The sequence below is a fragment of the Megalops cyprinoides genome, chromosome 23 (assembly GCF_013368585.1).
Source record: "Megalops cyprinoides isolate fMegCyp1 chromosome 23, fMegCyp1.pri, whole genome shotgun sequence".
NCBI classification, from domain to species: Eukaryota; Metazoa; Chordata; class Actinopteri; order Elopiformes; family Megalopidae; genus Megalops; species Megalops cyprinoides.
In genome coordinates, this window is record NC_050605.1 from 9,144,943 (window position 1) to 9,171,517 (window position 26,575).

General features: G+C 46.1%; 1 protein-coding gene across 1 annotated transcript in view; it reads left to right on the forward strand.

The window, feature by feature from the left end:
* Positions 1-5,745: 5,745 nt before the first annotated feature.
* Positions 5,746-26,575, forward strand: part of LOC118770183 (IQ motif and SEC7 domain-containing protein 3-like) — a 55,190-nt gene continuing 34,360 nt past the window's right edge. Inside the window, exons 1-3 of the mRNA XM_036517702.1 lie at positions 5,746-5,888; positions 17,102-18,228; positions 26,289-26,450. Of these exons, the coding sequence (XP_036373595.1) occupies positions 5,799-5,888; positions 17,102-18,228; positions 26,289-26,450 (1,379 nt within the window). The 5' untranslated portion in view covers positions 5,746-5,798. The remainder of the gene's footprint in view (positions 5,889-17,101; positions 18,229-26,288; positions 26,451-26,575) is intronic.

Genomic DNA, 26,575 nt, shown 5'->3' on the forward strand with positions numbered 1-26,575 from the left:
GGTGCTGGGAGGGAAGAGACAGGAAAATTTACGGCAGGATTCTGCAGAGACAAACCAGACAGCGGGCTGTTTCTCCTGCCGGTTTCGCGCACTGCAGGACCGAGGTTCACAGTTCAATTCGTACCTCAAGGTGGAGTCATCAGCGGCGGAGTGGCCATAATTGCACCTCATTATCGCTCGATACTCTGCAATTAGATCTCGGGGCACGGCGTTGATTACTGACTTCCTCCCAAGATTGGTGCCGATGGAATGGTTTGATGGATGTATCTCTGTGTCTTGTGAGTCAGAGGCCTGGCTGCGGACCCCAAACAGGGAGATCCAGCACACTTACATTCAAGGAAGGGATTCTTCCGTATAGTGAGTTGTAAGCAGAAAAAAAAAATATTCAAGACTTTATCTTCATCTTTTAATCATGCAGTTTGATGAAGTGGTTTGACTGGAGTGTCTTGCTGCATTTTCCCATCCATCTGGAATTTTCTGAGAAACTCACTGCATTCAAAGGGTTGGTGAAATGGCTGCCTTTTCAGACTTGATGGGATTTGTGCACAGGCTTTAACATCTGAAAAGGATTCGTCCTGATCCAGAACCAGTGTCTGGATCAGCATGCAGGCAATGAGCACTCAAAAATTCAGTAAGTGTGCGGTGTGTCGGGCCGGTGGTGGAATGAGTGAGATCTGTGTCCATGACTGGGCATCGGAAGCTGTCAGGACCACAGCCTGGTTGAATGGGAGAGCTGCGGTCACACAGGCACGTTGTCAGGTCCAACCTACAGTGGATGGTTCTAGAACTGATGACCCTCAGATTCCAGCTGTAGCTTCAGCAGTCAGATCTTGCTCAGATCATGCGGAGGTCAGAGGTCAGAGTTCAGAGGTGGAACATCCCTTTGTCTATGGGCTCTGCAGGCCTTGGCTATCCTACCACAGATGTTATTGAATGTGATGAGGACCTCCAGCAATATCAGTTCTATCAGAAACTCCACACTGATAACTCTTAAATGTCATCATATATAAAGAATTTTTCTATCTCTATGGTGCTTTCAATATGCCAGACATGTAGCCCCATCCTCCCACCCGTCTATCTTTAAAACTGAGGAATTCAGTGCAGAGCTGGACGTCACATCTAGCCATATACCTTTTATCCATCTGCCTCCAAAGGGGAATGTATTATCGGTCTCTGAATGCAGCATGGGTCCTTCAGATGATGAGCTGGGAGAATAGACAGGTGGTGGAGTGAGCGGCTTGCATTAGGGCTTCATTCAGCAGGAGAGCAGCTTTGTATTTAGGCTGCGGCAGCACACAGTGGCCAGCTGCACCACTCTCTCAATCCATCAGTTTCACGACTCCAGCTACTGGACCCTGGGCACTTCCAGGCAGGGACAGACAGTCCTTATGAGGAAGACAGAGATCTGGGGGAATTGAAAGGAAGAGGGGAGGCTATAGCAGAGGTGTGGGTGGAGTGGTTAGGATGCGGACGGGGCGCAGGTGTATAGCCAGGAAGGGAATAATTTGTAGGCTGTGATGAAGGGGAGCAGAGGGGCAGGTGTGGCGGGTAGAGGTGAGTGACATCATTGGATGAAAAAGATTGCATGGAGATGTGAGAGTCAACAGAGGGGTGTGAAGCCACCCACTTACACTCTCACACACACACACACACACACACACACACACGCTCAAACTCACGGACTCAAACCGTAACAGAGGTCTAGGTATGACTGACAGAAGGGCAAGCATCTCCTATCTACACAAGAGTTAATCACCAGCTTTCCACACTGCACACTCTCTGCACTGCTCTGCACACACACACACACACACACACACACCCACACACACCCTTGCCCTTCCTTTGCCCTACTTGAGTTATGTACATGTAAATCCCTCGTTCCAGGCCTGTATACTGCATGCAGAGAGAGAGCTGCAAGTCTTTCACAGGCTCATTTTTACAGGAGGCCCCAGCCCACCTGCTGAGATCTGTCACAGTAGGCTTTATTTTGCTCTTATCCTTTCAGGGGGAGGGGGTGGTATTATTCCTTTTCTGCTACAGCGCCCAAAATGTGTCTCCCATGTTCTGGCAAAGAACATAGGATGCTTTGCCTGCCAGCTCTCTCTCTCCCTCCCTCTCTCTCTCTCTCTCTCCCCCTCTCTCTGTCTCCCTCCCTCTCTCTCTCCATCTCTCTCTCTCTCTCTCTCCCTTTCTCTCTCACATTGGTGAGGTAATCACGGTTAAAAATACACACAAGCAAAATAAAAATACAATCAGGGAGAGACTGAAGGCTTGCCGATGTGGACCGTACAGATATCCTTCTTTAGAAAATTATCCTACAGACAGACAGACAGACCAAAAGACAAGCACACAAACACACACACACACACCACACACACACTCACACACACACACTCACACACACACCCACAAAGCATCAGCACCACAGAGACTTCAGTTCTCCCGCGCTTCTTTTGTCTGTGAGATTAATTTGGTCCTCTGGATGTTGGCTGTGGTGATGTAGCTCAGTGCTGTGATTGGCTTGTATCCCAGTGGAATGGTGTCCCTCCAAGAGAGTTCTGCTTTCATTCTCAGGTCTCCATACGCTCTGTGTGATGTGCTTATTGTGTGCCCACTGACTCCAGTCCTTTCACCCCGTCTGATTCAGAACAAAGACTCTTTTAATTTCCTCAGATTGAAAGGACAGCGAAGGGAACACCACCGTTTAAGTAAGATCCACATGCAGTTGTCTTCCCCTGGTTTAACAGTACGCTGTTCAAAGTGAGATTTATGCAGTTGTTTAAGGACTCTCTTCAATCTAACTGCAGTGTGCTTTGCCCTTAGCCCTTACACAGTGTTAGGGGTTTAGTGGTTGATGAAACTGACAGTAAAAAGTATTAAGGCTGAATGTATTTTTGTTGTTTTAGGGCACTGCAGTTAGATTGAATCCTGGCTTCTTCAAAAAGTTTCCGCAAAAGATGAGAAGACTTTGCTTGATTGCTAAGGTCAGTCACAACACATCCAGGTATGGACCAGGGCCAATGGAGTGAAACTCAAACAAGCATCAACAGAACAGTTCTGTGGTGACAGAAGGCCAGGAAGAGATTTTAAACGGAGCTTTCGCCTCTCCGCTCAATAAAAGAGGAGGCATATGCTTGCTGTACGGGCTATTGCCTCGCCTGGACCTTTTCCCATTGCGAAGGAGCTGTGGAATTCGCCCTAGCGCTTGGTCAAGGCGCAGGGATGCGTCTGCCCTGCTTTGCTGTTCAACTCAATGCGAACAGACACCGAGTGGGCGTTTTTCCCACTCTCCGGATGGGGGTGTGAATCTATTTCCTGCCGTGGGAGGAGAGGAGAGGGGCGGGGGGCAGTGGATGCTCTCCAACCCCCGCCATCTGTCTCCCTCCACCTCTTGTTGCACCAAGAGACCTATCAGGAGGAAAGCTATGGAGCCCCAGGAGGAAGGGGGCGGCGCTCACCGGCTCAGGGCGACCCACTACCCAATAGCGAGGGAGAAGGGTGCAGCGGGCAGCTGTCCCACTGGACACAGTTAGAGAGGGGAGGGGTGGCACGACGGGGGAGTGAATTGTTCCCTTACACCACGGCTGTTATTACAGAAAAAGCACTCCAAGGCCAAGACACAGAGCTGAGCTGCGGAACACAGCAGATATTCTCAAGAGCGGTGTCTGCGCTCAGGGACTTCTGCCGAAAACCTCGAGAGGGATATGTTAGGGTCAGCGCCATAATCTCCCTTTTGAAATGTTGTTGAGCTCTATATTACAATGCAACATGGGTGTAATCCAACTAAGGCCGTCTATCAAATTCAACATTCTTAACTCCTTTAGAGGATTAAAATTAAGTTTTACTCCACAGGATGAATAGCAGATATTAACCCACTGATAGATACTAGCATGCTAACCATGTCTTACCCCATTTTAATTAGATTTTCAATATATTATTGTACCAGATTTAATGTCAGGCGTGCTAAAGTATTTCATCAAGCACGTCCTGTAAATTTCTAATGAGCCCTTAGAATTACTGACTGTTATTTCAGGCCAACGTGGCCATCACTGCCTCCTTCTCTTTAATATTTTTCTGATCGTATCCCAAGATGCCCTTCAGGCAAGGAAGTGACACAGGAGTTCTGGAGTTGGGGGTCTAAGGGCGGTGTCTGCCTCCCTCTCCAGACATGACAGATATGTGAGTCTTCAGACTGCATCGAGGGACAGTCATATGGTCATCTGAGCTGAAGGAAAAAAAAAGTAGGAAACAACAGCAACCGTCATGATGACTGCAGACACGGTAATGCTTCTCTCAGTCTCTCAGGAGCAAAGTAAAGCCAAAGGGCATTTAAAATGCATCTTGAGGCATTTTGTCCCCGGCTCTCCTGAAATGGTCCACAAACATCCATGACATGCAGAACCAGATGAAAACTGACCTGTTGAAAGAGCAGGTGAATGAACATTTATTGGGGTGGCTGAAAAGGTGACAGAATTCAAAATGCTTTTTTTTAAGAAATCAAATAGAAATCTCAGTGTGAGGCCAGCTGACCAAGAGACTATTGCTAAAGGCAAGCTTTAGCAAGCCTAGAACATGCGACAAGCAGTAGGTTCCCAGCTGGATGTCAGGAGTAACACGAATGCCAGGATTTACACAAGCCAGTAAACGTGCATTCAAAGCAATACTGGATTTGGCTATGAGTATGTTGTAGGCTATCAGTTTTATATTGATGTATTATGAAATACCAATGTAGATAAACAAAAAATTGATAGACTAAATAACAAAATAAAATACTTAAACATTTAACATTTATAGTATGCTAGTATACACCATAATGTTTCAGTAAATACAGGCTCTGTTTTTTATCAGCTTAGTAGTTTTGGCTAATTTTGAATTTCATGAATAAGGAAAACAATGACAGTGGCTTGAAAAGGTCTCTGCTCAATAACTATTCTCCTGCTGGCTATATTTTCAACATGGGTGGCCTGCAAAAGATGTCACTCGCATAGTGTGGCGTAAATGTTCCTTTGGCTTTCGGCGCAGCGTCTGAAGCCCTCTCTGCAATCTGTCAGCTACTGCTGGCTGCTATTAGTCTGTCAGGGAGTCTGCCGTGGCAGGGGCTCAGGACGTCAGGCATCAGAGGCTGAATTACCCTGCTCCGTCTGTGCACTGAGAACTCCAGAGCTGAACATTAGCATTAGCGTGATGCATAGGGAGCCTCAGCTCAGCAGCGCAGATGCAGAAAGCACAGAATGAACCAGCAGCGAGGCACGCCAACCGGGGGGTCACACTTTACTCCGTCGGCCCCAACGGCTCAGTACCGGTCCGGTGCCGCATGGGGCCCAAATGCATGACTGTGTCCCGTCTCTCTGTGTCACAGTCCAGAGTGTCCACAGTTCCATGTCCGACCCCTCTGTCTGGTATTGCTGTGTGAACCCTGACATTGAAATGCCCTGTCGTGTTTGCAGTTGGTCCGCAGCATGGCTGAGAACCACCCCCACCCCCCCACCCTACCCCTCCCTTGCCCAAAACAACGCACCCTCACCCACCATGGGGGGGCGGCCTAGAGGAGAGAGGAGAGGAGAGGAGAGGTCCAAAGATGCAGCCCTCACTCTGAGTTTTCTCCTTTCCACAGCGACGCCCGTCCGCCGGGCGAGGCGGGGCCGCCCGAGGGCGAGGGGAACGCGCAAGATGGCGTGCAGGATCAGGAGGAGGAGGAGGAGGAGGAGGAGGAGGAGGAGGAGGAGGAGGGAGGAGGCGGCGCGGGGGCCCGGGGGGGCGCGGGGCAGAAAGCCAGCCTGCACCACACCGCCTCTCCCATGAGAGTGCAGCGGAGCAAAGGGGCCAGCGCTTGCCCGCACTCCTCCGCCTCCGACTACGAGCTCTCGCTCGACCTCAAAAACAAGCAGGTAGGGGCACTGTTGGCATTGGTCCGTGTGTAGTAGCATGGTCAGGGGGAGTTTGCGCCGGGCCCTGAACAGCAGGGGGCGCTGGAGGTGTGGCTGCGAATGAGTGACAGTGCTAATGTTGGTCTTTAACGTTGGTCAAGTGGCACACGAGGCAGGGCAGGTAGTCTTTGTATAGGCACTGCTGGCTCACTAACTGTAGTTTTATTGTGCTAATCCCTAAATGTCACTCTCCTGGTGTTCGGGGAGGATTCGGACGTATCGCCCCTGGATATCTGATGTCGCATCGACCTTTGCGAAAGGGACAGGGGGTGTGTGGCCGCCTGACGTCTCTCCCTCTCAGTGCAGTCTGTCTCTCTGTCTCAGGCTCGGCAGCTGGCATCTCTGTTTAATGGTGCCGTGCACTGCGTGTAGATAGCTCACCCCAGAGACTCCTGCCTGCGCTCCACTTTGATTCGCAGACGGAATAGGAAAAATCAAGATGTTTTTCCGTGCCTGCTTATTTCCCAGAACTGACGTGCACTCCTGCTAGGCTCAGACTTAATCTAAATAAACTCGGCACCTACATTCTGTTCGTGTAAAACCGAAAGAAGATGCATTGTCATGGTAACTGCGACTGCTTACATCTCCGCATTCTTTTGACATCGCCATCTCAGTCTGAATAGATATGTGGCTCTCTGTTGGAGCTCCTCTGCGCCTTCCATTTTTTCATGTTTGAGAGTGACCAGAATTCCAAGGGAAATTATTTTCAGAAATCCGACGTGATGTACCGAAGCCGTCTGGGAAGCAAAGCATCCCAGAAGTCTTTGTGTGCATCCCACTGTATTGTCACGCTGCCTGCCCAGGCAAAGTGAGTGTATCACTAAGAGGAGAGTGGCTGTGTGTATGCAAATGCTTGAGGATAGTATGTCTGTGTGCAGAAAGTGTGTGGTGTCTTGGCTGTGCGCTTGTCCATGGGGTGTGGTCAGACGACTGTACACTAATTTCGCAAGCACAGTCACACGGTAGGAATGGGTTAGCATGAATCATAGTGTCATTATCCATGCGAAGTCACTGTCCAAATAATGCATATGATGTAACTCTTACCGCTCTTTCTGCGCATGTATTGACCTCATCCTATTGCAGTTCTTCCATCCTTTCATGATATTTTGGAGGGTATTGGCCGATTCTCTTCTCTTGTTTCTATGGAGGCCAGTGGAAGAGGACAACTTTGCCCACCATTATCAGTTAACAGTGTGATTTGACTCCCACATTCCTCTTCTGCCCCACCCCTGCTCCACCCCGAGTGGTACAGCTTAGAGTTGAGCTGGCAGTCTCTTGGCCAGGAGTATCCTGCCCTGGTCCTACAGGGCTGCAGGCAGTCGAACATATCGGCTTGGTTGGGCTGGTGAAACAGCTGCTTGAAGTAGCTGAAAAGCTGTTTGGACAGCAGCCTGCCAGAACCTGGATAGAATTCCCTGCTTTTGGTGGTAAATCCATTCTGCTGTCAACCTGGAGGAGATATTGTGGATATTGGTCTCGTGATGGTGGGTGGGTTGATATCTAGGTAAACCATCTCGTATTCAGGGAGCTATGGCTTTGAAGATGACATAATTGAAATGGACACCTAATTTCAGGATTGGTAATGAACACAACTAATATCTTTTAACTCAATATGATAGTCTTTCTTTGATGTGCTGGGACTCCATTCTCCTGGTAATTACTTTTAGCAGGAATAGTAATTGGTTTAGATATTACAGAATTAAATGTTCAAAAGGAGAACACCGATGTGAAAATGATATCATCTCTTAAAACTTCTGTTTTTGTTTAATCTCCGATTCAGTGTCAGCCTGTTCATGCCGCTGCTATTGTGTAAAGCTTCCCCTGTCCATGATTAATCATCATAATAATTAACTGTGGTTACATGGTGTAGTACCTTTCAGTAATCTTAAAGCACTTTACAGTGAGGAGAGGTACCTCGCTTCAAACAAGCAGCTTTGCATTCCCTCAATCTGGGTGACACACAGAGCCATTTTTCTCCAGACCCTCAGTTTAACTTGGCATTAACAAGCCCGCTCTTCTATGCAGGCACTGTACAGGTCATGTCAGATCTATCAAACCAGTCTCCTGACCAATATAGCACATGTGCTGTGAGGTTCCATCACACATGAACAAGCGAATGGTTGGATGAGTTACAGTCTCAGCCACAGTACCATATTATCATCAGAGCCGTCACAGTCAGTGTTTCCATGCTCTGTTAATTTCGGATTCGTACCTCTTTGCGTGCAGTGCATTCTCACACTCTGTAGAGCACATTTACAAATGATGTGTCCTCTCTGTGGGGACTGTTTGAAGGAAAATACAATGACTCATTAAGCATTCCTCCCAGAGAGGGTTGCCTTTTGTGGGTGTTGCAAAAAATTCCCCCTCCTCCCAATACACTGAATTGCATGGAAAGTGTCATGCGGTGGATCGATATCTGTGCAACGGCACTCGATGATATATTCTCTCCAATCTCTATCCCCTCGATATACCTTAAGATTCATGTCAAGGCTGTTTGCAGGACCTCATTTCCCTCTCTTTAACTTTGGTCGCCTTTTCAAGTGCCTCAGCAGCTGCCAGAGAACTTGTCAGTTCGGAGCCTTTTAATAAAAGGGCCTTTATCTTTGCCGCGTTTCCAGTTTGATGAGTTTGAGTCAGCTTCAAAGTGCAATTTTTTTGACCGCGTCTATTCTCGATGATAATTACTCCAAAACCCTGTCCAGAAAGAGAGAGGTGTTGTAAAATGTGAATGGTATTACAAAAAAAAAAAAAAAAATAGCGCTATCAAAATGATGCACAGCACCAAAGCAGATATTACTTTTAGAGTCTCAGAACAGAAATGTATAAAGACGAAGTTCAGTATAAAGTTCAGTTATAAAGCTATAAGCTGGCCATAAAGTTAAGATTACTCATGCTTCTCCAAAACTGCTGACGCCTAAAATTGTGGATTAACAAATTTGACAACAGTGTCCACCCATTTGCTGAGATCAGTGTGCAGGATGAACCATTTCCCTTTTTTTCTGAGGGCCTCAGTATTATATCCTCGGCTGCCTTTGTCAGCCACAGATTCAGTTTTTGAAGGTTGGTCAATAAAAACCTAATAGCTTTCTGTATTTTCTTATCATGGTTACCCATAACCTAGCAGTTTCATTTTATGTGGCTTATATGACATGCTGCTGTGACATTTTACATGGTTTCTTTGCTCCCTATGTGTCCTAAGGACAAATTAAACCCATTGAACTAAATCTATTTTGAAAATTCACTTGAAGTTGAAACATCATTTTGTACCACATTCTCCCAACCAAACAAAAAGTGTAAGAAGGAGCTAACCATTAACCATTGATGATCATCGATAGATATACTCATGCATAATGAGGTAATATAATGGTCTTTGTATTGATATGTGCTCCTTCTGATCCCTTAGAGATCGTCCTACACAGTGTGCTGTGCAGTAAGGTAATCGAGTCCCTGTTACACTTAGCTGCTGTCCAATCACAGACTTCACTGAGCTCTCAGTGCTCTCTGCATGGTTCTGTTGAAGGCTGAGAGCCATTCCACCCTGATGGACATCTGAGCTCGTGCGACTGCGATTAAGGCTCCCAGAGGAATTCACTCCCTCGGTTCGGTTCCTGCGAGAGCGCAGGTTCCTTCATTAGGCCACATGCATATCTAATCAGCTCCCTTTTCAGCTCATTAAGGGAGTGTTGATTAGCTTGTCTGCAGATGAGGCTCATAAATATGCATTCTTCAGTCAGATACAAATCAACGCAAAGTGCAGACTTCTCTATCTCGTACTTCTTCAGCGATGCCGAACTTAACTTTCCGTTGGGTGCTGCAGTTTTCTTGAGCTGAGTTTCTTGAGTTTAACTTTATTGCTCTCTTAATGAATTCAAACCAGGAAGAGACTTGTTCGATTTAATTAGCATTTAAGGAAACACTTTGCACTTAGATAGCCTTGTACATATGTCAGCATATACATAAAACTCATATAAAGACTCATGTGTAATATAACAGGCTAAATCTTTAAGGTTTTCCATGCATGCATAGCGAGGTTTTCTGACATGATGGGTCCATAGCACTAGCATTTATAAAACCACTGTAAAATGTGAAAAATGTACTCAAGTTGTATTTTTGCAACACTAATTGCAAAAGAATACAGCTATAGCCTGATACAGTATGTCAGATGCTTGTGTTTAGCTTGAAGTTTAAGTTGCATGAGAGCAGATAGCATAGCATAGGTAGCATAGCATTTCCTCTGTGCTCTCTCCGGCACACTTCCTCTCTACCAGCCAGAACAGCACTATCAGTTAATTGACTCGGTTTAATATGTTCTCTGTTGATATTCCAGAACACTGAGCATGGGCTAATCTATCCATCTGCAAATTTCTCTCACGCAGAGGGCTGTACTCTTAAAATATTTAATACTGAGGGATTTTGTACTTTGCAGGACAAGGTCATATTACAAGCCCTCTCTATAAATGTGGCTTAGCCATACAATACCATATTTGCACATTTAGCCTTTTGGATTACACGTGAATTGAGTATAAATGCTAGAGTGAACTGAGTTAGCATTACCATGCTGAGGGGTAAATATCAATATTTCATTTCAGTTAATGAAATAAAACAAAACATAAAGTGTTCAGTATATTTAATGATATTCTTATGCACTAGCACTGATAAGAACTAATAAGGAATTATAGTGCTTTTAAGGTGACCGATAAATATGTTATTAGCATCTAAATTTAAAAACTACATTCTTGTAAATGATATAGAATTGTAATTATAAACAAGCAATTGTAACTCTTGAATTAGTTAATTATGATTAATCACTACATTACTCTACAATATGGGCAATTTCCACTGGTTGGATGAAATCTCAGATTACCAATATTATTATTTTGAAGAAAATTTTTGAGAATGAAATTAAAATATTAGTTTATTCCATAAAAAGAATAGTAAATTCTTTGCTAAAAGTGAGATTCTGACCATATAATGTAAAATCATTTTGTTTGTTCTCCTGTCAGCTTGTTTTATGACATTTTCAGAAATGCTCAGTATGTGTTACAGTATGGATGAGCTAGGAAATATAAATACCAAAGGGCCCTAGGAGACTGCACTTGGAATTGGATTATGACAGTAGCAGCAGCAGCCTGAATACGATAATGTAGAAAACTAAATCTGATGCACTGACAAAAAGTACCGTTTCATTCATTGATTTGGAAAGTCTTCTCTTTCACAACAATAGCCAATGTCTTGTGAAAGACATCACCGGCTCTCCTGAAACTTCTGGACACATCTCCTGGCATTGACGCATACAGATGTCCTGCCAGACCTCACTGCTTGCTGCTATCCATCACAAACTCCACAGGGCGTAAAAGAAAGGCGGATGTTGTCTCCAAATCATCCTCCCTGTCCCCCACCCGACCCCACACACCGCATGTCTTCATAATGTCCATTCCTCCCTGTCACAAAAGTGGTGCACAAGCCATCGGTTACCCTGTCTCCCATGACTTTCATGTGGTCCCAGAGTTTGCAGCACTCTGGTACGACCAGCACAGAATGGGTTGCTTAACTGTGTTTGTGCATTGCACAGATCAGGCAGCTGTGTTTCACAGCATATCCTGAATGCCTGTTTTGCTGATGCCCAGTGACGTGACCCTTGCCACACTCTACTGTATTTACCCTACTTTAGTGAAAGACATTGCCAACTTTCTAGAAAGTTAATGCCATACTTTACGGTTGTGAAAGACATCACTATCTTTTCTGATAGTTAATTCTGTAGACTTCACTGTTGTGAGTCATTGCTGACTTTCCTGAAAGTTAATGTTGTGCTTATTTTACTGTTGTGAAAGATATTACTGGCTTTTCAGAATGTTTTTGAAATATTGCATGGCATTGATGAACACAGACGTCCATTCAGATCTCATTGTCTGCAGCGATCCATCACAAACTCCCACTGAAGTGGCTAGAGGGAGAACTGCCAGGTGGTTAACGGATGAACTGTCAATGCAGCCTGGAGGCATTCATATTGGCGGCTCCTCTATATCTCTCACCCTCACAGCCACAGAGACACTGAGAAATGCTTATCACACATTGGCTAATGCATAGGAGTAATACAAGCAGATTAAATAAAGCGAGCAAATTCGCAGAGTATCTTAGATATGGAGAGACCTGTTTCTGATTACTCCTGATGGTCACCTGGTGTGAATTCACACCCACATCTCCACTTCTGACATTAATTTTGTGGTAATTACCCCTTATACCCCATAAGCTCCTCATTATTTGCAAGCAAGGTCTTGCTATAGTCTTAAGATTTGTACTGAGGTAAATGGAGGGGTGTGATAGAATGACAGACTAATCTTTGGATTCAATTAACCTTCCTCCTTTACTTTGACTCACAGTAAATTAAGATCATTCCTTTTCTCTTCCCAAACACAGCTCAATGATTTTGGCAGCCATTAAAAGAGGTGAAAAATTGATTACATTTAAAAATTGAATTTATTTGGTTTAAGGTTAAGGACAAATGTTGATTGAATCCAGGCGACAGTCTGCATTAAGGGGTGTCCTAGGAAGTAAAACGATGAATGATAAATATGGTGTCTCACACTCCACCTGTATTAAAATTGCTGAGATAACACTTTCAGCCCATTCAGAATGGCTTATTATTCATGGAACATCTAATTCTGGTTCTTACAGGTGCTGATATGAAATGTAAGTCATGCGGATAAGAAACTTTCAGCATCAATCTGAATGAATGCGTAAAAAAGGCTATCATTCATGAGGGAATTTCAAATGACAATTGAACGGCCATCCACTTAATACAGTTTTCCAAGCCTGGCTGTATTTTTGCTTATCGCCTTCTGCCGACTCTGTTCCAATGAAAACCCCTTGTTAATGTTAGCTGTGTAATTTGAGTTGAACAGGTGACAGTCACATTTCAGCATCATATTGCCCAAAACTCTCACAGGTCATTTGTGGTGGTCCTTGAATGAAAGACAGCTGACAGTCCTACCCTTCCGCTGTTTAGATCCTTGAGTTACAACCTTTGTGAAACAGGCCTTTACACTTTCTCTCCATCTGGGCACAGACGGAGAATGTCTTCTCTCTTGGTGATAATGATATGATAATGCAGCGCTGAACATTAACGTTTCTGCAAAATCAGAGCATGTCCTTGAGAAAGTTTCCTTCATTTGCCCCTTTTTGTTTGCAGAAGTTTTTTTAAATAAAAAAGGAAAGGCCATCATTTACATAACATTTAAATGAGGTATTTTTTCCCAGTCACAAGACCATACCTGACACTACAATGTGTGTACATACTGTACTATAACAAGCAACAACGTTTATTTATTTTGCTATACTTTTTTAGTTCCATAAATTCCCTTACATGGACCCTTCTTGTGGTCATTTAGTTAATTTGTAATTTAGTGTTGTGTACTTTAAATTAATATTTGTTAATGTCAGATCTCTTTTTCATGCGCCAGAGATGAAAAAAAAATGCCCAAGGCTGTTCTGGACTGAGAAAGTACAAAAATTTGTCATACGATGTATCAAATTAAACTCAAGAATAATCAAAATTCAGAACTGCTTACACCGTCTAGTCTAGATATTCTTATTATGCCATTGAAATTTCAAGCATTTTAATAAAGATCCAGGCATACCAGGCAATGGGAAGACCATGATTCCCTGTTCCTAAAACTGGAAAAAAGATAATGGTCAGAATGAACGCCTCTGTCTCCATTTCTACCGATAATGAGATGCATAAAGTTGGTGTGAAACTGACTGGCACACTACTTTAAACCATACCTCCATCTTACACAGAAACTGCGTCATCTCAACCACATCAAAACCTTTTCAGCCAATTCATGTTTAATGGAGTTTCTGCTTTTGCATAAAAAAATATACTAGAAGTTTATTAGCCAGATTGGGCAGCTGGCTCATTTGAGTCTCCAAAGTGGCTTTCATCTGGTTTGATTAGTGGAGATGTTTTGATCAGAGTTTGTTTACTGCTTAAGTTTGGTTCCTTTCAACGGGCGTGCAGGTGTGAAAGTGCATTTAGCTGCACAGCACACACTAAAAAGAGGGGCCAGACTTCCATTGTAGAGAGTGGTCTCAGCTTGATAGAAAACGAGCTATAATTCCTTCTGATTCAGAAGAGTTGCGTTCAGTACTTACCAAGCACTTGCATTTGGTGGCTTTAAAGGTGATTTGGCAGCAGTTTCAACTAGAAGAAAGAAAAATGGGTACTTTTTTCATTATATTTGTAACCATGGCTGAAGTAGGTTTATTGCATTCCTAGATGGAAGGAGTGGTAGGCTAGTAGCCTAGTCCGTGTATGCATTATTTTTTACTTATTTACAGAAGCAGTGTCACATCCACAAAATAATTTCTACACGTAGAATTTTTTTGTGATGTGGAAACAAGCAATTGAACCAATGTTACAAAAGAGAATTTGCAAACAAAATATAATGTATGTGTCGGTGTTAAAGGTAATTGATACAGACGCTGGCAGTTGTCGAGATCCGAGTCAATTAACATTATTCCCAGTGTGCAGCGCCAGATCCCATTATTATTTTTTACTGCAGTTCTGAAAATGCCACACCAACCTGAAGGGTTGAATAAACCCTAGATGAATAAAGGAACTAACCAAGCAATGCTTGATTACAGCAAAAGAGTTCGAGTCGGCTGACACTGTCAGGCGCAGAGATGCATGGTGACTCTTTCACGTGCGCCGTGCAGAAAGGGGAATGGCTGCAGAGGGCGGAGGCCGGACAGGAAAGGATAGAGGCTACCTGCTGTTTCCTTAGAGGTCTTTGTGCCGCCTCCCTTCTGCCAGTTGGAATCACAGCTCAACAAACAATCTGTGCATGACAAGGCAACAGGGAAACATTTCCAACGCTTCCAATTAGAAACAAGGAGTCAGATGCATTTGTGTAAAGCAGCTGTGTTTCGGAAGGAGGAAGGCTGCTGTCTGTTGTCATGCCAGAGGGATGTACAGCCGCCGCGTACCGCACACCTGTCTGGATGCAATTTCAGTGACATGAACACTGAAATGTACTGCCGCCCTTTGCAACAACCCTAATTTAAACTTCAGCGCTATATTGAGAATGTGAGCTCAAATGCAGTAAATAAACAGAAGCTTGTGCAAAGGCATCGGTTGTTCCGTGAGGCTGGCATGGGGGAAAGGGTGAGATGGCTCTGGAGAACACAGTGCCAATTTGGAGCAAAGGACCAGGTCCTCATGTAAGTGAGTTTGAATAACAGCATTATCTGCAGCACAGCTGGGCTTTCAGCGCTTTGATTATGAAAAATGAATCTGATGTAAAGGTGCCAAAACATATCCATCCAGCGATGGCCGCCAGCGCGCAATCATTACTGCACAGCTTTTCTTCGCACCAATTTTGGCTGAATGATTGGCTTTCAAGCCAAAGCAAAAAAAAAAAGAAAAAAAATAGGTTATAAAAACAGGTCTGCGTGTGTCTCTTAATGGAAAAGGTATTGGCATGGATTGTTTAGGCGGAGATGAGGAGAATGCTTTATTTGATTCATTTGAGGTTCTGCCAAAAAGTGCAGGCATTGTCTGCCCCTGTTTTGTAAGTGGGAGATTTATGGCTTGCTGAATGTTAGATAATTCTGAGAAAGGCTTTATTTGACTAATTCAAAGATTCCTCTTACATGTACTTTTCCTCTGTTTCCTAGTGTAGCTTTTTAATTACTTAACAGATGGGTTTTGGACTTGCGTTTGGAAGTGAGATACATATGTCTGGATGAAGTCTCCATCTCTTGAGACTCCCAGACTTTCACGGGCCATCTTCAAATATTATAATACACAATTGCAACAAATAAACATAGCATTTTTTCCTATTTCATAATTGCCTCACATCAGATGTTCCCTTAGTTTTCTAAATTTTGAAAATATGAAAGTAAAATTGTGGCTTTTTCAATAAATGTTTACAGACACACTGCAGAGCAGATGTATAAGTATCAAAGGCGATACTGAAGGAGCGAACAGAGAGAACGAGAAATTTCATGCCCATGCTGTAAATGTTAAAGAGTCTGTGGGTCCACTAGCAGAAGGGTTCACAGTGTCTGATATAAATCAGATCAGTGGTGCTGTGTACAAGGCCATAGTGACCATCTCATAGGAGCCCTCGTGTCCAGCCTTTTCCCTGGTTTAAAGGGCACTTAAGTAAGATCAAAGGCTAATGGCTTTAGTTTGACAGGTGCCCATGAGTGTGAATAGTAGCAATCAGAATGCAAAAGCCAGAGGTGATGATCAGATGCGGGAACGCTCCCTGAAAGTGGGAAGCCAAGCTGGTTTAACTCCCATTTCCTAGTCCTACTGCACGTGCCAAGGCCAATCCGATACATAACAGGTGTTTTTTTTCATTCATTTTTGCTTTTCTCACTCGTTTCCACACTGCCTTTTCTTCTTGCTGTTGTTCCTGTTCCTCTGTATGGATCACAAGCTCCCATTGCCCTTCCTCAAACTCCCAATGTTTATCTTCTGCGCTCTGTGGGTCTGAGCCAAGAGAGAAGATTGAAATGGGAAAGCATCAATAATGAACTAGGCACCAGCGCCTCTATTAGTTTGCTCTGGCAGTAAACTGAAGGGTTTATTGATTCCAGCAGTGCTCTGAGCTGGCCTTCTGTTTGCACTTGGCTGGCGACGGCAAGACCGCAAGCCCTTTGCCTCTTCTCTCTGTGTCAACATATTGCGTTGAGGCTGCAAGGTCCCCTCAGCAATTTCCCTGTCATCTGCAGTTATCGCCTGCCTTGGAGGGGTGTTCACGACACAAGTATGGCTGGTTAGCTCTGAATGACTGTATTTTATTCATTTCTTACCGTGCAGTTAAAGCAAATTGATGGAGCATCTCAGATTGCTGGCTGCAGAGCACAGTGCTGTGGAAATGAGAAGACCAAGCATATATTTCTATCATACACAATGAATCTTCTTGTTTTTTTTTTTAAAAAAAGGCAAGTGACCGTATGGAAATATAGTTCATCGCTTTGATGTTGTGTCCATACTTCAGCATACTGCAGTTAAGTCTTAACACATTATGTTTAATTTGTAGGAGGCATTTCCTCTCCCTCATGCTATTCCGGCGCATAGCCCCTGTCCTGTTCAATTTGTGTACTTTTTTTGACAATATATTGTTTGAATTCCTTTTTTTCTTTATTCTCTTCTGTCTCGCCAGATCGAAATGTTAGAGCACAAGTACGGGGGCCACCTGATTTCGCGCCGCGCCGCCTGCAAGATCCAGACCGCCTTCCGCCAGTACCAGCTCAGCAAGAACTTCGAGAAGATCCGCAACTCGCTGCTGGAGAGCCGGCTGCCGCGCCGCATCTCCATGCGCAAGGTGCGCGTGCAGAACGCCGAGGGCTTCTCGGCCGAGAAGGCCCTGGTGGAAGGCTACAACTTCATGGGCATCCCCCTGGTGCGCTCCCCCTCCCTGCCCGCCACCATCAGCGGCAACCTGACCGACCTGGAGGACTCCTTCACTGAGCAGGTGCAGTCCTTGGCCAAGTCCATCGACGACGCCCTGAGCAACTGGAGCCTGAAGACCATGTGCTCCCTGCAGGACGGCGGCACGTACCAGTTCACTGAGACCTTCAGCACGGGGGCCCCCGGGGCAGGGGGCGGGGCCGGGGAGCCGGGGGCGGACCCGGTGGCCATCCAGGAGGCGGGTCAGGAGGACAATCCTGATAATCTACCCCGCAGCGGCAGCAAACTGATGATGGCCTTCCGTGACGTGACGGTGCAGATCGACAACCAGAACTTCCATGTGTCCTCCTCCGTCATGGAGTCCACCTCCGTTTCCCTCGGTAACTGCATCCAGCAGGGTGCCGCCGACGGCGATGCCGATGCCAAAGAGCCCCCAGAAAGGGAGCAGGAGGCGCCTCCCCAAGAGGAAGGGGCCCCAGACTCTGAGACAGGGGACTACGACTTCCCAGCCCCTCCTCCCAGCGAGGAGGAGCTGGGCGAAGAGCTGCCGCAGGAGCTGGCCCTGGAGAAGGTGGAGGCCGCGGAGCCGAAGCCGGAGCCGGAGGCGGAAGGGGAGGCAGAGGCCGTTCCGGAGGTGCTGGAAGCCAAGCGCAGCGAGTCGGAGACGGCCGACAACAGCTCGGAGCAGATGAGCAGCAGCAGCACCTCCACCTCGGCCAAGTCGGCCTCCGAGGCCTCCTCCAAGGAGGCCCTGCAGGCCATGATCCTCAGCCTGCCCCGCTACCACTGCGAGAACCCGGCCAGCTGTAAGTCCCCCACCCTCTCCACCGACGTCATGCGCAAGCGCCTCTACCGCATCGGCCTCAACCTTTTCAACGTGTGAGTACCTCCACCTCTCACTGGCCTTTTTTCTCTAACAGCCCTCTAACAGTCTTTAAACTTCTTCTTGATCAATACAGAGGACATCAGCACAGAGAAGAGCACAGGACAGATACTCAGGGAGCAGTTTTACTGTAACTCAGTGCTGCCTAACCCTTGCCCTAGAAGTGTGCTGTTCATGCTGGTTTTCACTTCCGCTGAACTCTAATGAAGAAACACTCTTTGTATACCTTTGATTTGACTGATTAATTGATCTAGGCCTGACATCACTGGTATCTGTTTTTAGATCTTTGCTATCGATACGAGTTGGGTGGCTGGTGTGTTTGCAAAAGATAAAATAGCTAATTCAGCTTAATTATGGTCATTTCAGTCATCAAATAAATTAGTCACACTAGTTAGTAGTCAAGCTAACTGATTAATGTTGCTCAATTAAGTGTTTTAGAGCCAAGAACGATTTATCGGACAGCTAATTAGGCTTAATGGAAACAGCTGAGACGACTTTGTTTCAAAGCCAAAAATATTATATACCAACAAAAATTTGCTCATAGAGCACCCTTAATTTATGTTGGCACAAACGCATTACAGCAAAGAATTATCCGTCATCAAGGATCTAAATCCGACAGCTGCAAAGGTGCGGTCAAACCGAGATCAGTCTGCAAACAGCAGCTCATTCAAACCTGTTTAAGTAGAAATGGTCAGTACGAAAGCAGTTGCGTCAGGTGCAGCGGGGGATCAGGGCACGGGCTGCATTTCGGCGAGGAGACACAACGCTGTCAACGCATGTGAAACTGGGTGTGGGATTAGCGAGATTTAACGGAGCTCTCCGAGCGGAAAAGCTGGGCTAGCGCTTTCAGCGGCGTCGGTGGAGCCGACAGCCCCGCTGAAATAAAAGCGCTGTAAAAGCTCATAAACGTCCAGCTGGGGCGAGCGCAGCGGGCTCCGACCGGGAACAACGTTATCAATTAGGAGACCGGGGCGGACACGTTCGCACAGGACGCTGTTTTTACAATGTATAATGCTGAGGTTTTGGAAACCTCTCCGTGGCTCATGTTTAATTCAGATTAACCTAATATATGCAATATATTTGAGATGGACATTTATACAATTCTGTCATTTATAATTATGTTGGTACCCATCAGTGGAAGGGTGTCAGTATAGGATTTATTTATTAACGTACTCATTAATGTATTCATTGACTCATTTATTCATTAATATAAATTTTCATAGCCTACCACTGAAACACCTTCAGATTCTTCAAATATTGATGAAAGAAGTCGCAAATGTTTATTACAGCTAATGACTACCTAGCAGTGTGGTGACATTCTTCAAAAACGGCAAAAGCATTTAGTCTACGATTTGCATAATGCGTTAATGTCAAGCATACTGAATCATTTGTGGGCACTGTGTGGTGTATTTCATGCTTTACCACCAACTTAAATCAAAATTTTGTCAACCTTTCAAACTATGAAAGATTTTGATATGCAAATATATACTTTGCTGGTGATTGGTAGTGAATAAATAATACCTAAATAATACAAAAATGTATGCATACATTGCAATTACATGCAAATGCACTGCAAGACTTATTTTGTACACATGCATGTAATTATGTCAGTTGCCGTGTACACACAGCATGACTACTGTCCAGCTGATGCAAATTGTTAGCATGATGTGTGCAGCACATGACGCATTTACTCAGAATCCCCTGCAGACATGGAGAAATAAATGCAGTGTGAATAGATTGGAAAGCTTTAGCTGATAAACTGTAGCTGGTCTTCCATGCTGGGCAAATTCTGTTCAGTTTGTGAACATAAACTGCATTCCTCCATCCATTTGACAAACCTCTTCAATAGATCCACAGAGGTAGTCAGCCCCAGTGAAGCACAGTGGGCTAACTCTGTGATGGCAGGGAGTGATCTGAATATTCAGAGCCTGAAAGGAGGTGAAATTGCTCCTGCTCTTTGGTATGTGGAAGAGCACAAAGGGGGCAAGGCATATAGCCACAGTCATGGCTTTCAGCATGCTTTTATAGACTTCCCTTTCTCAACACGCACTTTTTCACATACAACAGAGCCATACACACACACACACCACACACACGCACACACACACACACACGCACACACACAGAATAAAGACCTCTGCATTTATTTCCAGCTACGGTGGGTTTCCCATTAAAATTCGATTCTGCCCCGCTATTCACTCTGCCAACTGAAGAGTGACTAAGTTTGGAGATTAGAGTGCTGGAGGCGAGCAAGGCAAGGGGCATGATGGGATACATGGCCCAAGGGGGACTGCACGGCCTCCCTGAGTTGGCTCTTAAGGGAAAGGCTCTGTTAAGTCTCAATTAACAGCCCCCCAATTTTCTCCCCACATGACCACAAAATGGTACTCAATGATCTCAGATATACATTGTCTTATATTTAGATTTACATATATTGTATATTAGACAGATTTTAAATGTTGCATATTGCATATTGTATATACATGCTATACCTCTAATTCCTAATTTTGTTTTATAGCTGTAGACTTATAGACATGACTCTTTAACACAGTGTAATCAACTGGAAGAGTTAGGGTTGAATATCACTGCCTTAAATACTGCATTGAAGAAATTTCATGATCTGTGTCTTTAAAATGTTAGGAATGTATTCAACTAATTTGTTTGCCTTTGATTAAAAATAATCAGAAGAATGAATACGTGATGTACTTAACAAAACTGCCCTGAAGACGCTGGTGTCCTTTAAAAGTTTTGCCAAACAATCGTCATGGCAACAGGGTGTCCTATCAGACCCATTTTTTTGTATTCAGCCCTGTGGCAGTGCCTTGCCGTGCCAAAAAACCCGTTTTGAGTTTGACGGTCTCCAGCAGAAGTGGGCCCGCTATTGAATGCGGACTGCATTGCCTTCGGGTCAAAGGTCGTCAACCACTGGAACCGAGGAGCTAGAATTCACACCACACAGACATAAAATGCTTCAAGGACGTGGTCTTGTCAGCACTTCTGTTCAAATCATAGCCTATAATTAAGCTTGTCATGCCACTGATGGAACAAGTATCCAGGGATATGATAAATTCAGATTTTCAGGTTTCCTTGTCTGAGGTAAGAGATGATTTTCTGCCAGCTGGATTTATCCAGATGCAGTTATTTTTCCCCTAGATGAAAAAGTGAATTTCCCGCAGCCCTTCAAAAATAAATAAATAAATAAGTGAAATGCTGTTCCGGTCCGTTAAGGAAATGTTCACCGTGTTGGAAATAATTGTGCATATGGCAGGATGATTGCCTCTCTGCTCAAACCCAGATCCTGGAGGACTTGTGCTTTGACTCAGAGAAGCTCCAGGTACAAGGGCTGCGCTCGCTGTAAATTTCCAGCAGAGCTGCAGACGCTGACCTGAGAGCTCGCTGTCCGAGCGCGTCTCCTCCGACCAATTGTGCCGCCAACAGGTGGTTGTGTAATCCTTTGGCCTCCCCATGTAGTGTCCATCGCATAACTTTAATTAAAGCTGTTGTGTGTTTAGTCACCAGGATGGATGAAATGCCTTTGTGGTGTTTATGAGGGAAGGAAAAGATCCTTGGAATGAGCAAAGCGACATAGTCTCTCATTTGCGTCAAAGTTTCATTTTTGCTACCTCTAACTTTCACCTTTTTTACAGGCAACTTTGTCCGTCCACACACCCCCCTTGTAATCCCGCCAAAACACACCCATCCTGAGAGATAAGCAAGTCGGGCTTGTTAATATTCAAACATCAAAGTACCTGACAGCTTAAGACATTACCTCAGCGCGCCGGGGGAAGAGTCTGTCCCATTAGTTCCGCCGTTTCGTTCGCCTGCGCTAATACCTGTGACTCTGTGCTGCATCTGCATGTCGGGGTGGGGGGTGGAGGAGGCGCCGGGGGGAGGGAGGGGGTAGAGGGCCGCGCTCCTGAAGAGGCGCGGCAGATTGAAATGCAAGCCGCGTCGGGTGGAGCCCGCTCTCCCGAAACAGGTAATTAAGAGCGATGAGACGAGCGCGTCTCATTTCATCCCCTAATGCGCCGGGGCGTCTCCAGAGTCGGCGAGGCAAAGCCAGACCGCGTTCTCCTTCCGAAGGGGGGTTCTCCGCGGAGAACGTTCTGGGGGGGGGGGGAGTGTGCTCAGAATGGGAATAGCCCTCTTCTCCCGTGGGAGAGGTCCCGGAGCTGGGGCGCGTTAGAGGGAGAGACTGGAGACGAGGCAGGGGTGCAGCACGCCTCAGAGACCAGCGCCGCAGCGCTGCTTGAAGGGAGCGAGTGCTCATGGGAAGGGGGACTCGCTTCGGCTCGCGAAAGACGCTTCCACCGAAAGGGCTCGCCGCGTCTGCTAAAGCTCCCCCTCGGACCACACAGTTCGATTCAGCTGAGGCCGTTCGTCACGGCGACCTCTCCCAGAATTCCCGAGCCGTCTCAGGTTCAAGGAGAGCTCAGTGGCGTTCCGCCTCAGCGCTCGGGACGCGCCATCTCCAGCACCAATCGCCGCCCTGCTCCCGCGCCGCGGGCGTTTAGCATTCAGCCCACGGCTGAGCGTTAAGTGTGGGAGAAGGCGGGCCCCTTGCGCGCGCACATAGAGACAGACACAGCTCATGCGGCTCTTAAACCGCTGAATAAAACATACGCTGCAGAAGTGACCAGCGGCAGCGCAGCTGAGAGCCGGGGACGCGCAAGGCTGGCTCCTGCAATGGCCTTAATTAACGCAGGGGATTAACCTTGCCCCCCATCCCAGCCAAGATAGGGGAGTTAAATGAGCCCTGTCCACTGCGGGTCATTTAGCTGTGACAGAGCACTATAGGACACCCTCTGTAGGCCCAGACGAAGGAAGCTGCTGCGTGCGGTTCATTAGTCTGCTGGCAGACGCCGCAGCCGTAGAATCCCTAGGCCACGGAATGTGAATACAGTGGGGACCCAGCATGCACTGGGACCACCAAGGAGTCTCCTTAACCACAAGCACACAGGCACAGAAAGGTCTTTCTTGAACAGCTGTGACATTGGTGTTCAAATGTAAAGGCAGGGTCTGTTGTCAGTCTGCACATAAATGAAAGAAAGAGTTATATATATTTCTGAAAGAGAGCAAATCAGTGGCAACAATACACAGACTCACATTTTGTGTAAGAAGCATTCCGTGCAGCTTTTCTGGGTAAATAACTGGTTCAAGGGGAGCACACCACCTGGGAGTCACACTTACTGAGATTACAGTGAGATGGAACATTAAACCACCACGCAGCTCCCCGTTTTTGGGATGGCGTTTCGAATGTGAAACAGGGAGACGTGGCTCGTCCCGTTCGCGATGGGGGGGATGGGGGGGATGGGGGGGTGGGGATTGGGAGCACGTGTCGGAGCGCAGGTGGAGCGCCACAGGGCAGGGGAGCCGCATCCCGCTTTCCGCCTCTTATCTCCGTTCATTATCATGCGCCGCGGTCCGAGAGCAGATGGGATGAGACAGGGGCTTTCACACTGCGATGCATCTTTTTGAACAAAAATAACCCCGTGGAGGAACGCATCCGTCCATTATAATGGGACCCTGTCCTGCTGTGCAGCACTGTCTAAAACCTGACACAGCGAGGTGTGTGCGGTTGTTTCTAAGACAGAAGCAGGAAACTATTTTCAGGTACGTTGTTTAACAAATAAAATCATTCATCCGTCTGTTATAATAACCAGTTATAGTGGGATTCTGCCACATCACACAATCATAGCCTGTCTAAACCTAGCACACAGATGCAAATGCATGTCAGGAATAGAGCACAGAAGTGTCTGTCCCTTAGGAGGAAGCAAATACACCAAGGAATAGGGTGTGCTTTAGCATGGAAGCTCAGTGCTCAAACTCAGAGGAAGCAGGAGGGTAAGACAGACAGACTTCCTTCAATAAGACAAACAAAAGCTGTTCATTCCAACATCTCCTTCATAATGACTAGTGTGAGTAGCCCATTGAAACATCTCCTTTATGAAGACAAACGCAAGCAGCCTGTTAAAACATTTCCTTTCTAAAAGTGGGGCGGAAATGTAGCATAGTGGTAAGGAACCAGACTTGGCCGCCAGTTTGATTCCCCACTGGGGAACTGCTGCCGGACCCTTCGGCAAGGTACTTAACCCAGAATTACCTCAGTAAATATCCAGCTGTATAACTACAACATGTGAAAAAATGTAACCTATTTAACTCGCCCTGGATAGGAGCGTCTGGTGAAATGCAGATGTAATGTAAAGACGTGCTTGAGATGCTTGTCGAAATGTTTCCTCTGCAAGGCTGTGAGTCTGGATCGTGGCTCGTCTGACAGGCGGCGGGGAGGGAATCCTCTCGCCGCTGATCAAGCGGCACCTTCACGTTTCGTTACCTGGTCACCCGAACGAGAGGACTCGCATAACAGTACATTCCCCCCTTTCACCGTGCTCTGCTACAGACACATGCTTTGCTGCTGAATGGAGCTGCCGGAGGAGCACAGAGCCCTGGATGTCCAGGTGGTTCTGCTCTTGAGGTTTTTTGCCCTTTAGGGAAGGAGGTCAGAGAGTACGCGGCATGTAATGGCATTAGGGGCACCTCGGCCAGGATGTGACGCCTTCTTTTCACCCATGATTGAGCCACTCGCCATTTATGTAACCTTCACATGGCGCAATGAGAATTCTTGCGATTCCCTGGGTGAGTAGTGCCCCCAAGCACTGATCTAGGAACAGCTGACGGAACCCTCATCCAGATCCCAGCAATTCAATTCCAAAAGATAAAACCGATCTGAAGTCAGTTGCTTGGATTATGCTCCAGTCAGGGACTGATTCAGCCAATCACTGACTTGATTTAATGTGACCTCTTCTGGGAGTATTAGCACTTACAGGCTCAGCAGACAGCCTTACATTTTCGAATATACATTATTCATTTATACAGCTGGGTATATTCTAAATCAGTTAAGTTAAGCACCTTGCCGAAGACCACAGAGCCAGAGCCCTGCACAAGGATAAAACCTGCACCCTTTTGGGGTGACATGGCCAGCTCCTTAGCCCCTACACAGGTACACTGCCTCCGTTTTTGACACCGGGAGGGGATCAACCACTCCGCACAACTGAGTCTCCAGCTCTGCCGAGTGGACAGCCAGCAAGCAGCGGGGAGCTGTCCTTTCAGCACCACGGCTGCCGTCTGCGAGCAGAGCAGATAACCGCAGTGCCCTGCCGTCCCCTTTTAAACGCGGCGCACGTGTTCCTGTTATATAAGCTAATGGGGGAGGGGGGAGGAATGGGGGAATATGCATTAGGCTTTCATAGCTGTGGTGGCATGATCCCGCGGTACATGGTTAATGTGGCTATAAATAGTACACTCAGATTAAGCGTGAGTCTCGGGGTGAGGTAATGTGTTTAAGTGAATCATTTTCTTGCGCGGATCCGTACACGCAAACAAAAAATACGACTTCGGACAGTCACTCGCCGGAAGCAGAATGCCTTTTCTCTAGGAATAAATACATCAAATCTTCGGTGTATTCGTATACGGTACTGTGGTCTGTGGGTCATTACTGTATCAGAGGAATTTGCTGTTCCATCTGCTTTCTTTTTTATTGTAAACCTCTTTTTTTTAAGCTGAGCCTGGGGCAGTTTCTGCTGAAAGCTATTCGGAATAATGTGCAAGCACTAAGGTTAAATTCTGTGAGTCTGTGTCTGTGTGCGCTGCCTCTTTCTACTGTGAGGCATTGTTTTAATTATTGTTATTGAATGTAATAATTTAACAAGGCATACATATAAATGTGTCACCGCCTGTGCATTTGCCAGTTTAAGTTGTGCGTTCTGTTTAGTCAACATAAACTGTAAGCGTTTTAAAAGGATTTTGTTCACTATTAAACCTGTGTTGCCCAGATCTTTTGGGAAGCCTAACAGAATGTTGCTGGCGAGCAAAAAACTTGTATCCCTTGATGTGATGTGATACCTTGTAAAGGACACAGTGGCAGCATTTCAGACCGCTCACCCCGTTCTGAGTGATCTCTGGTCAGTATTCAGTTCGTCACTACAGAATGCTCACTTGATGATTTCTGACCTACGATCAGCAGGAAGTTGTTCACCTTTATTTCTTGTCTCTGCAGGAACCCAGATAAAGGCATTCAGTTCCTCATCTCCAGAGGCTTCATCCCGGACACACCCATAGGCGTGGCCCACTTCCTGCTGCAGAGGAAGGGGCTGAGCCGGCAGATGATTGGCGAGTTCCTAGGCAACAGCAAGAAGCAGTTCAACAGAGATGTCCTCGAGTGAGTACCTTTCCGTCGGCTCCCTTCTGCAACACTGACCTCTGATCAGTGCTCACACCGTTCCTCCCTCCTCATTTCTTTTAGCAATCCTGATCTCAGATCAGTGCAGAGGAAGTCACAAAAAC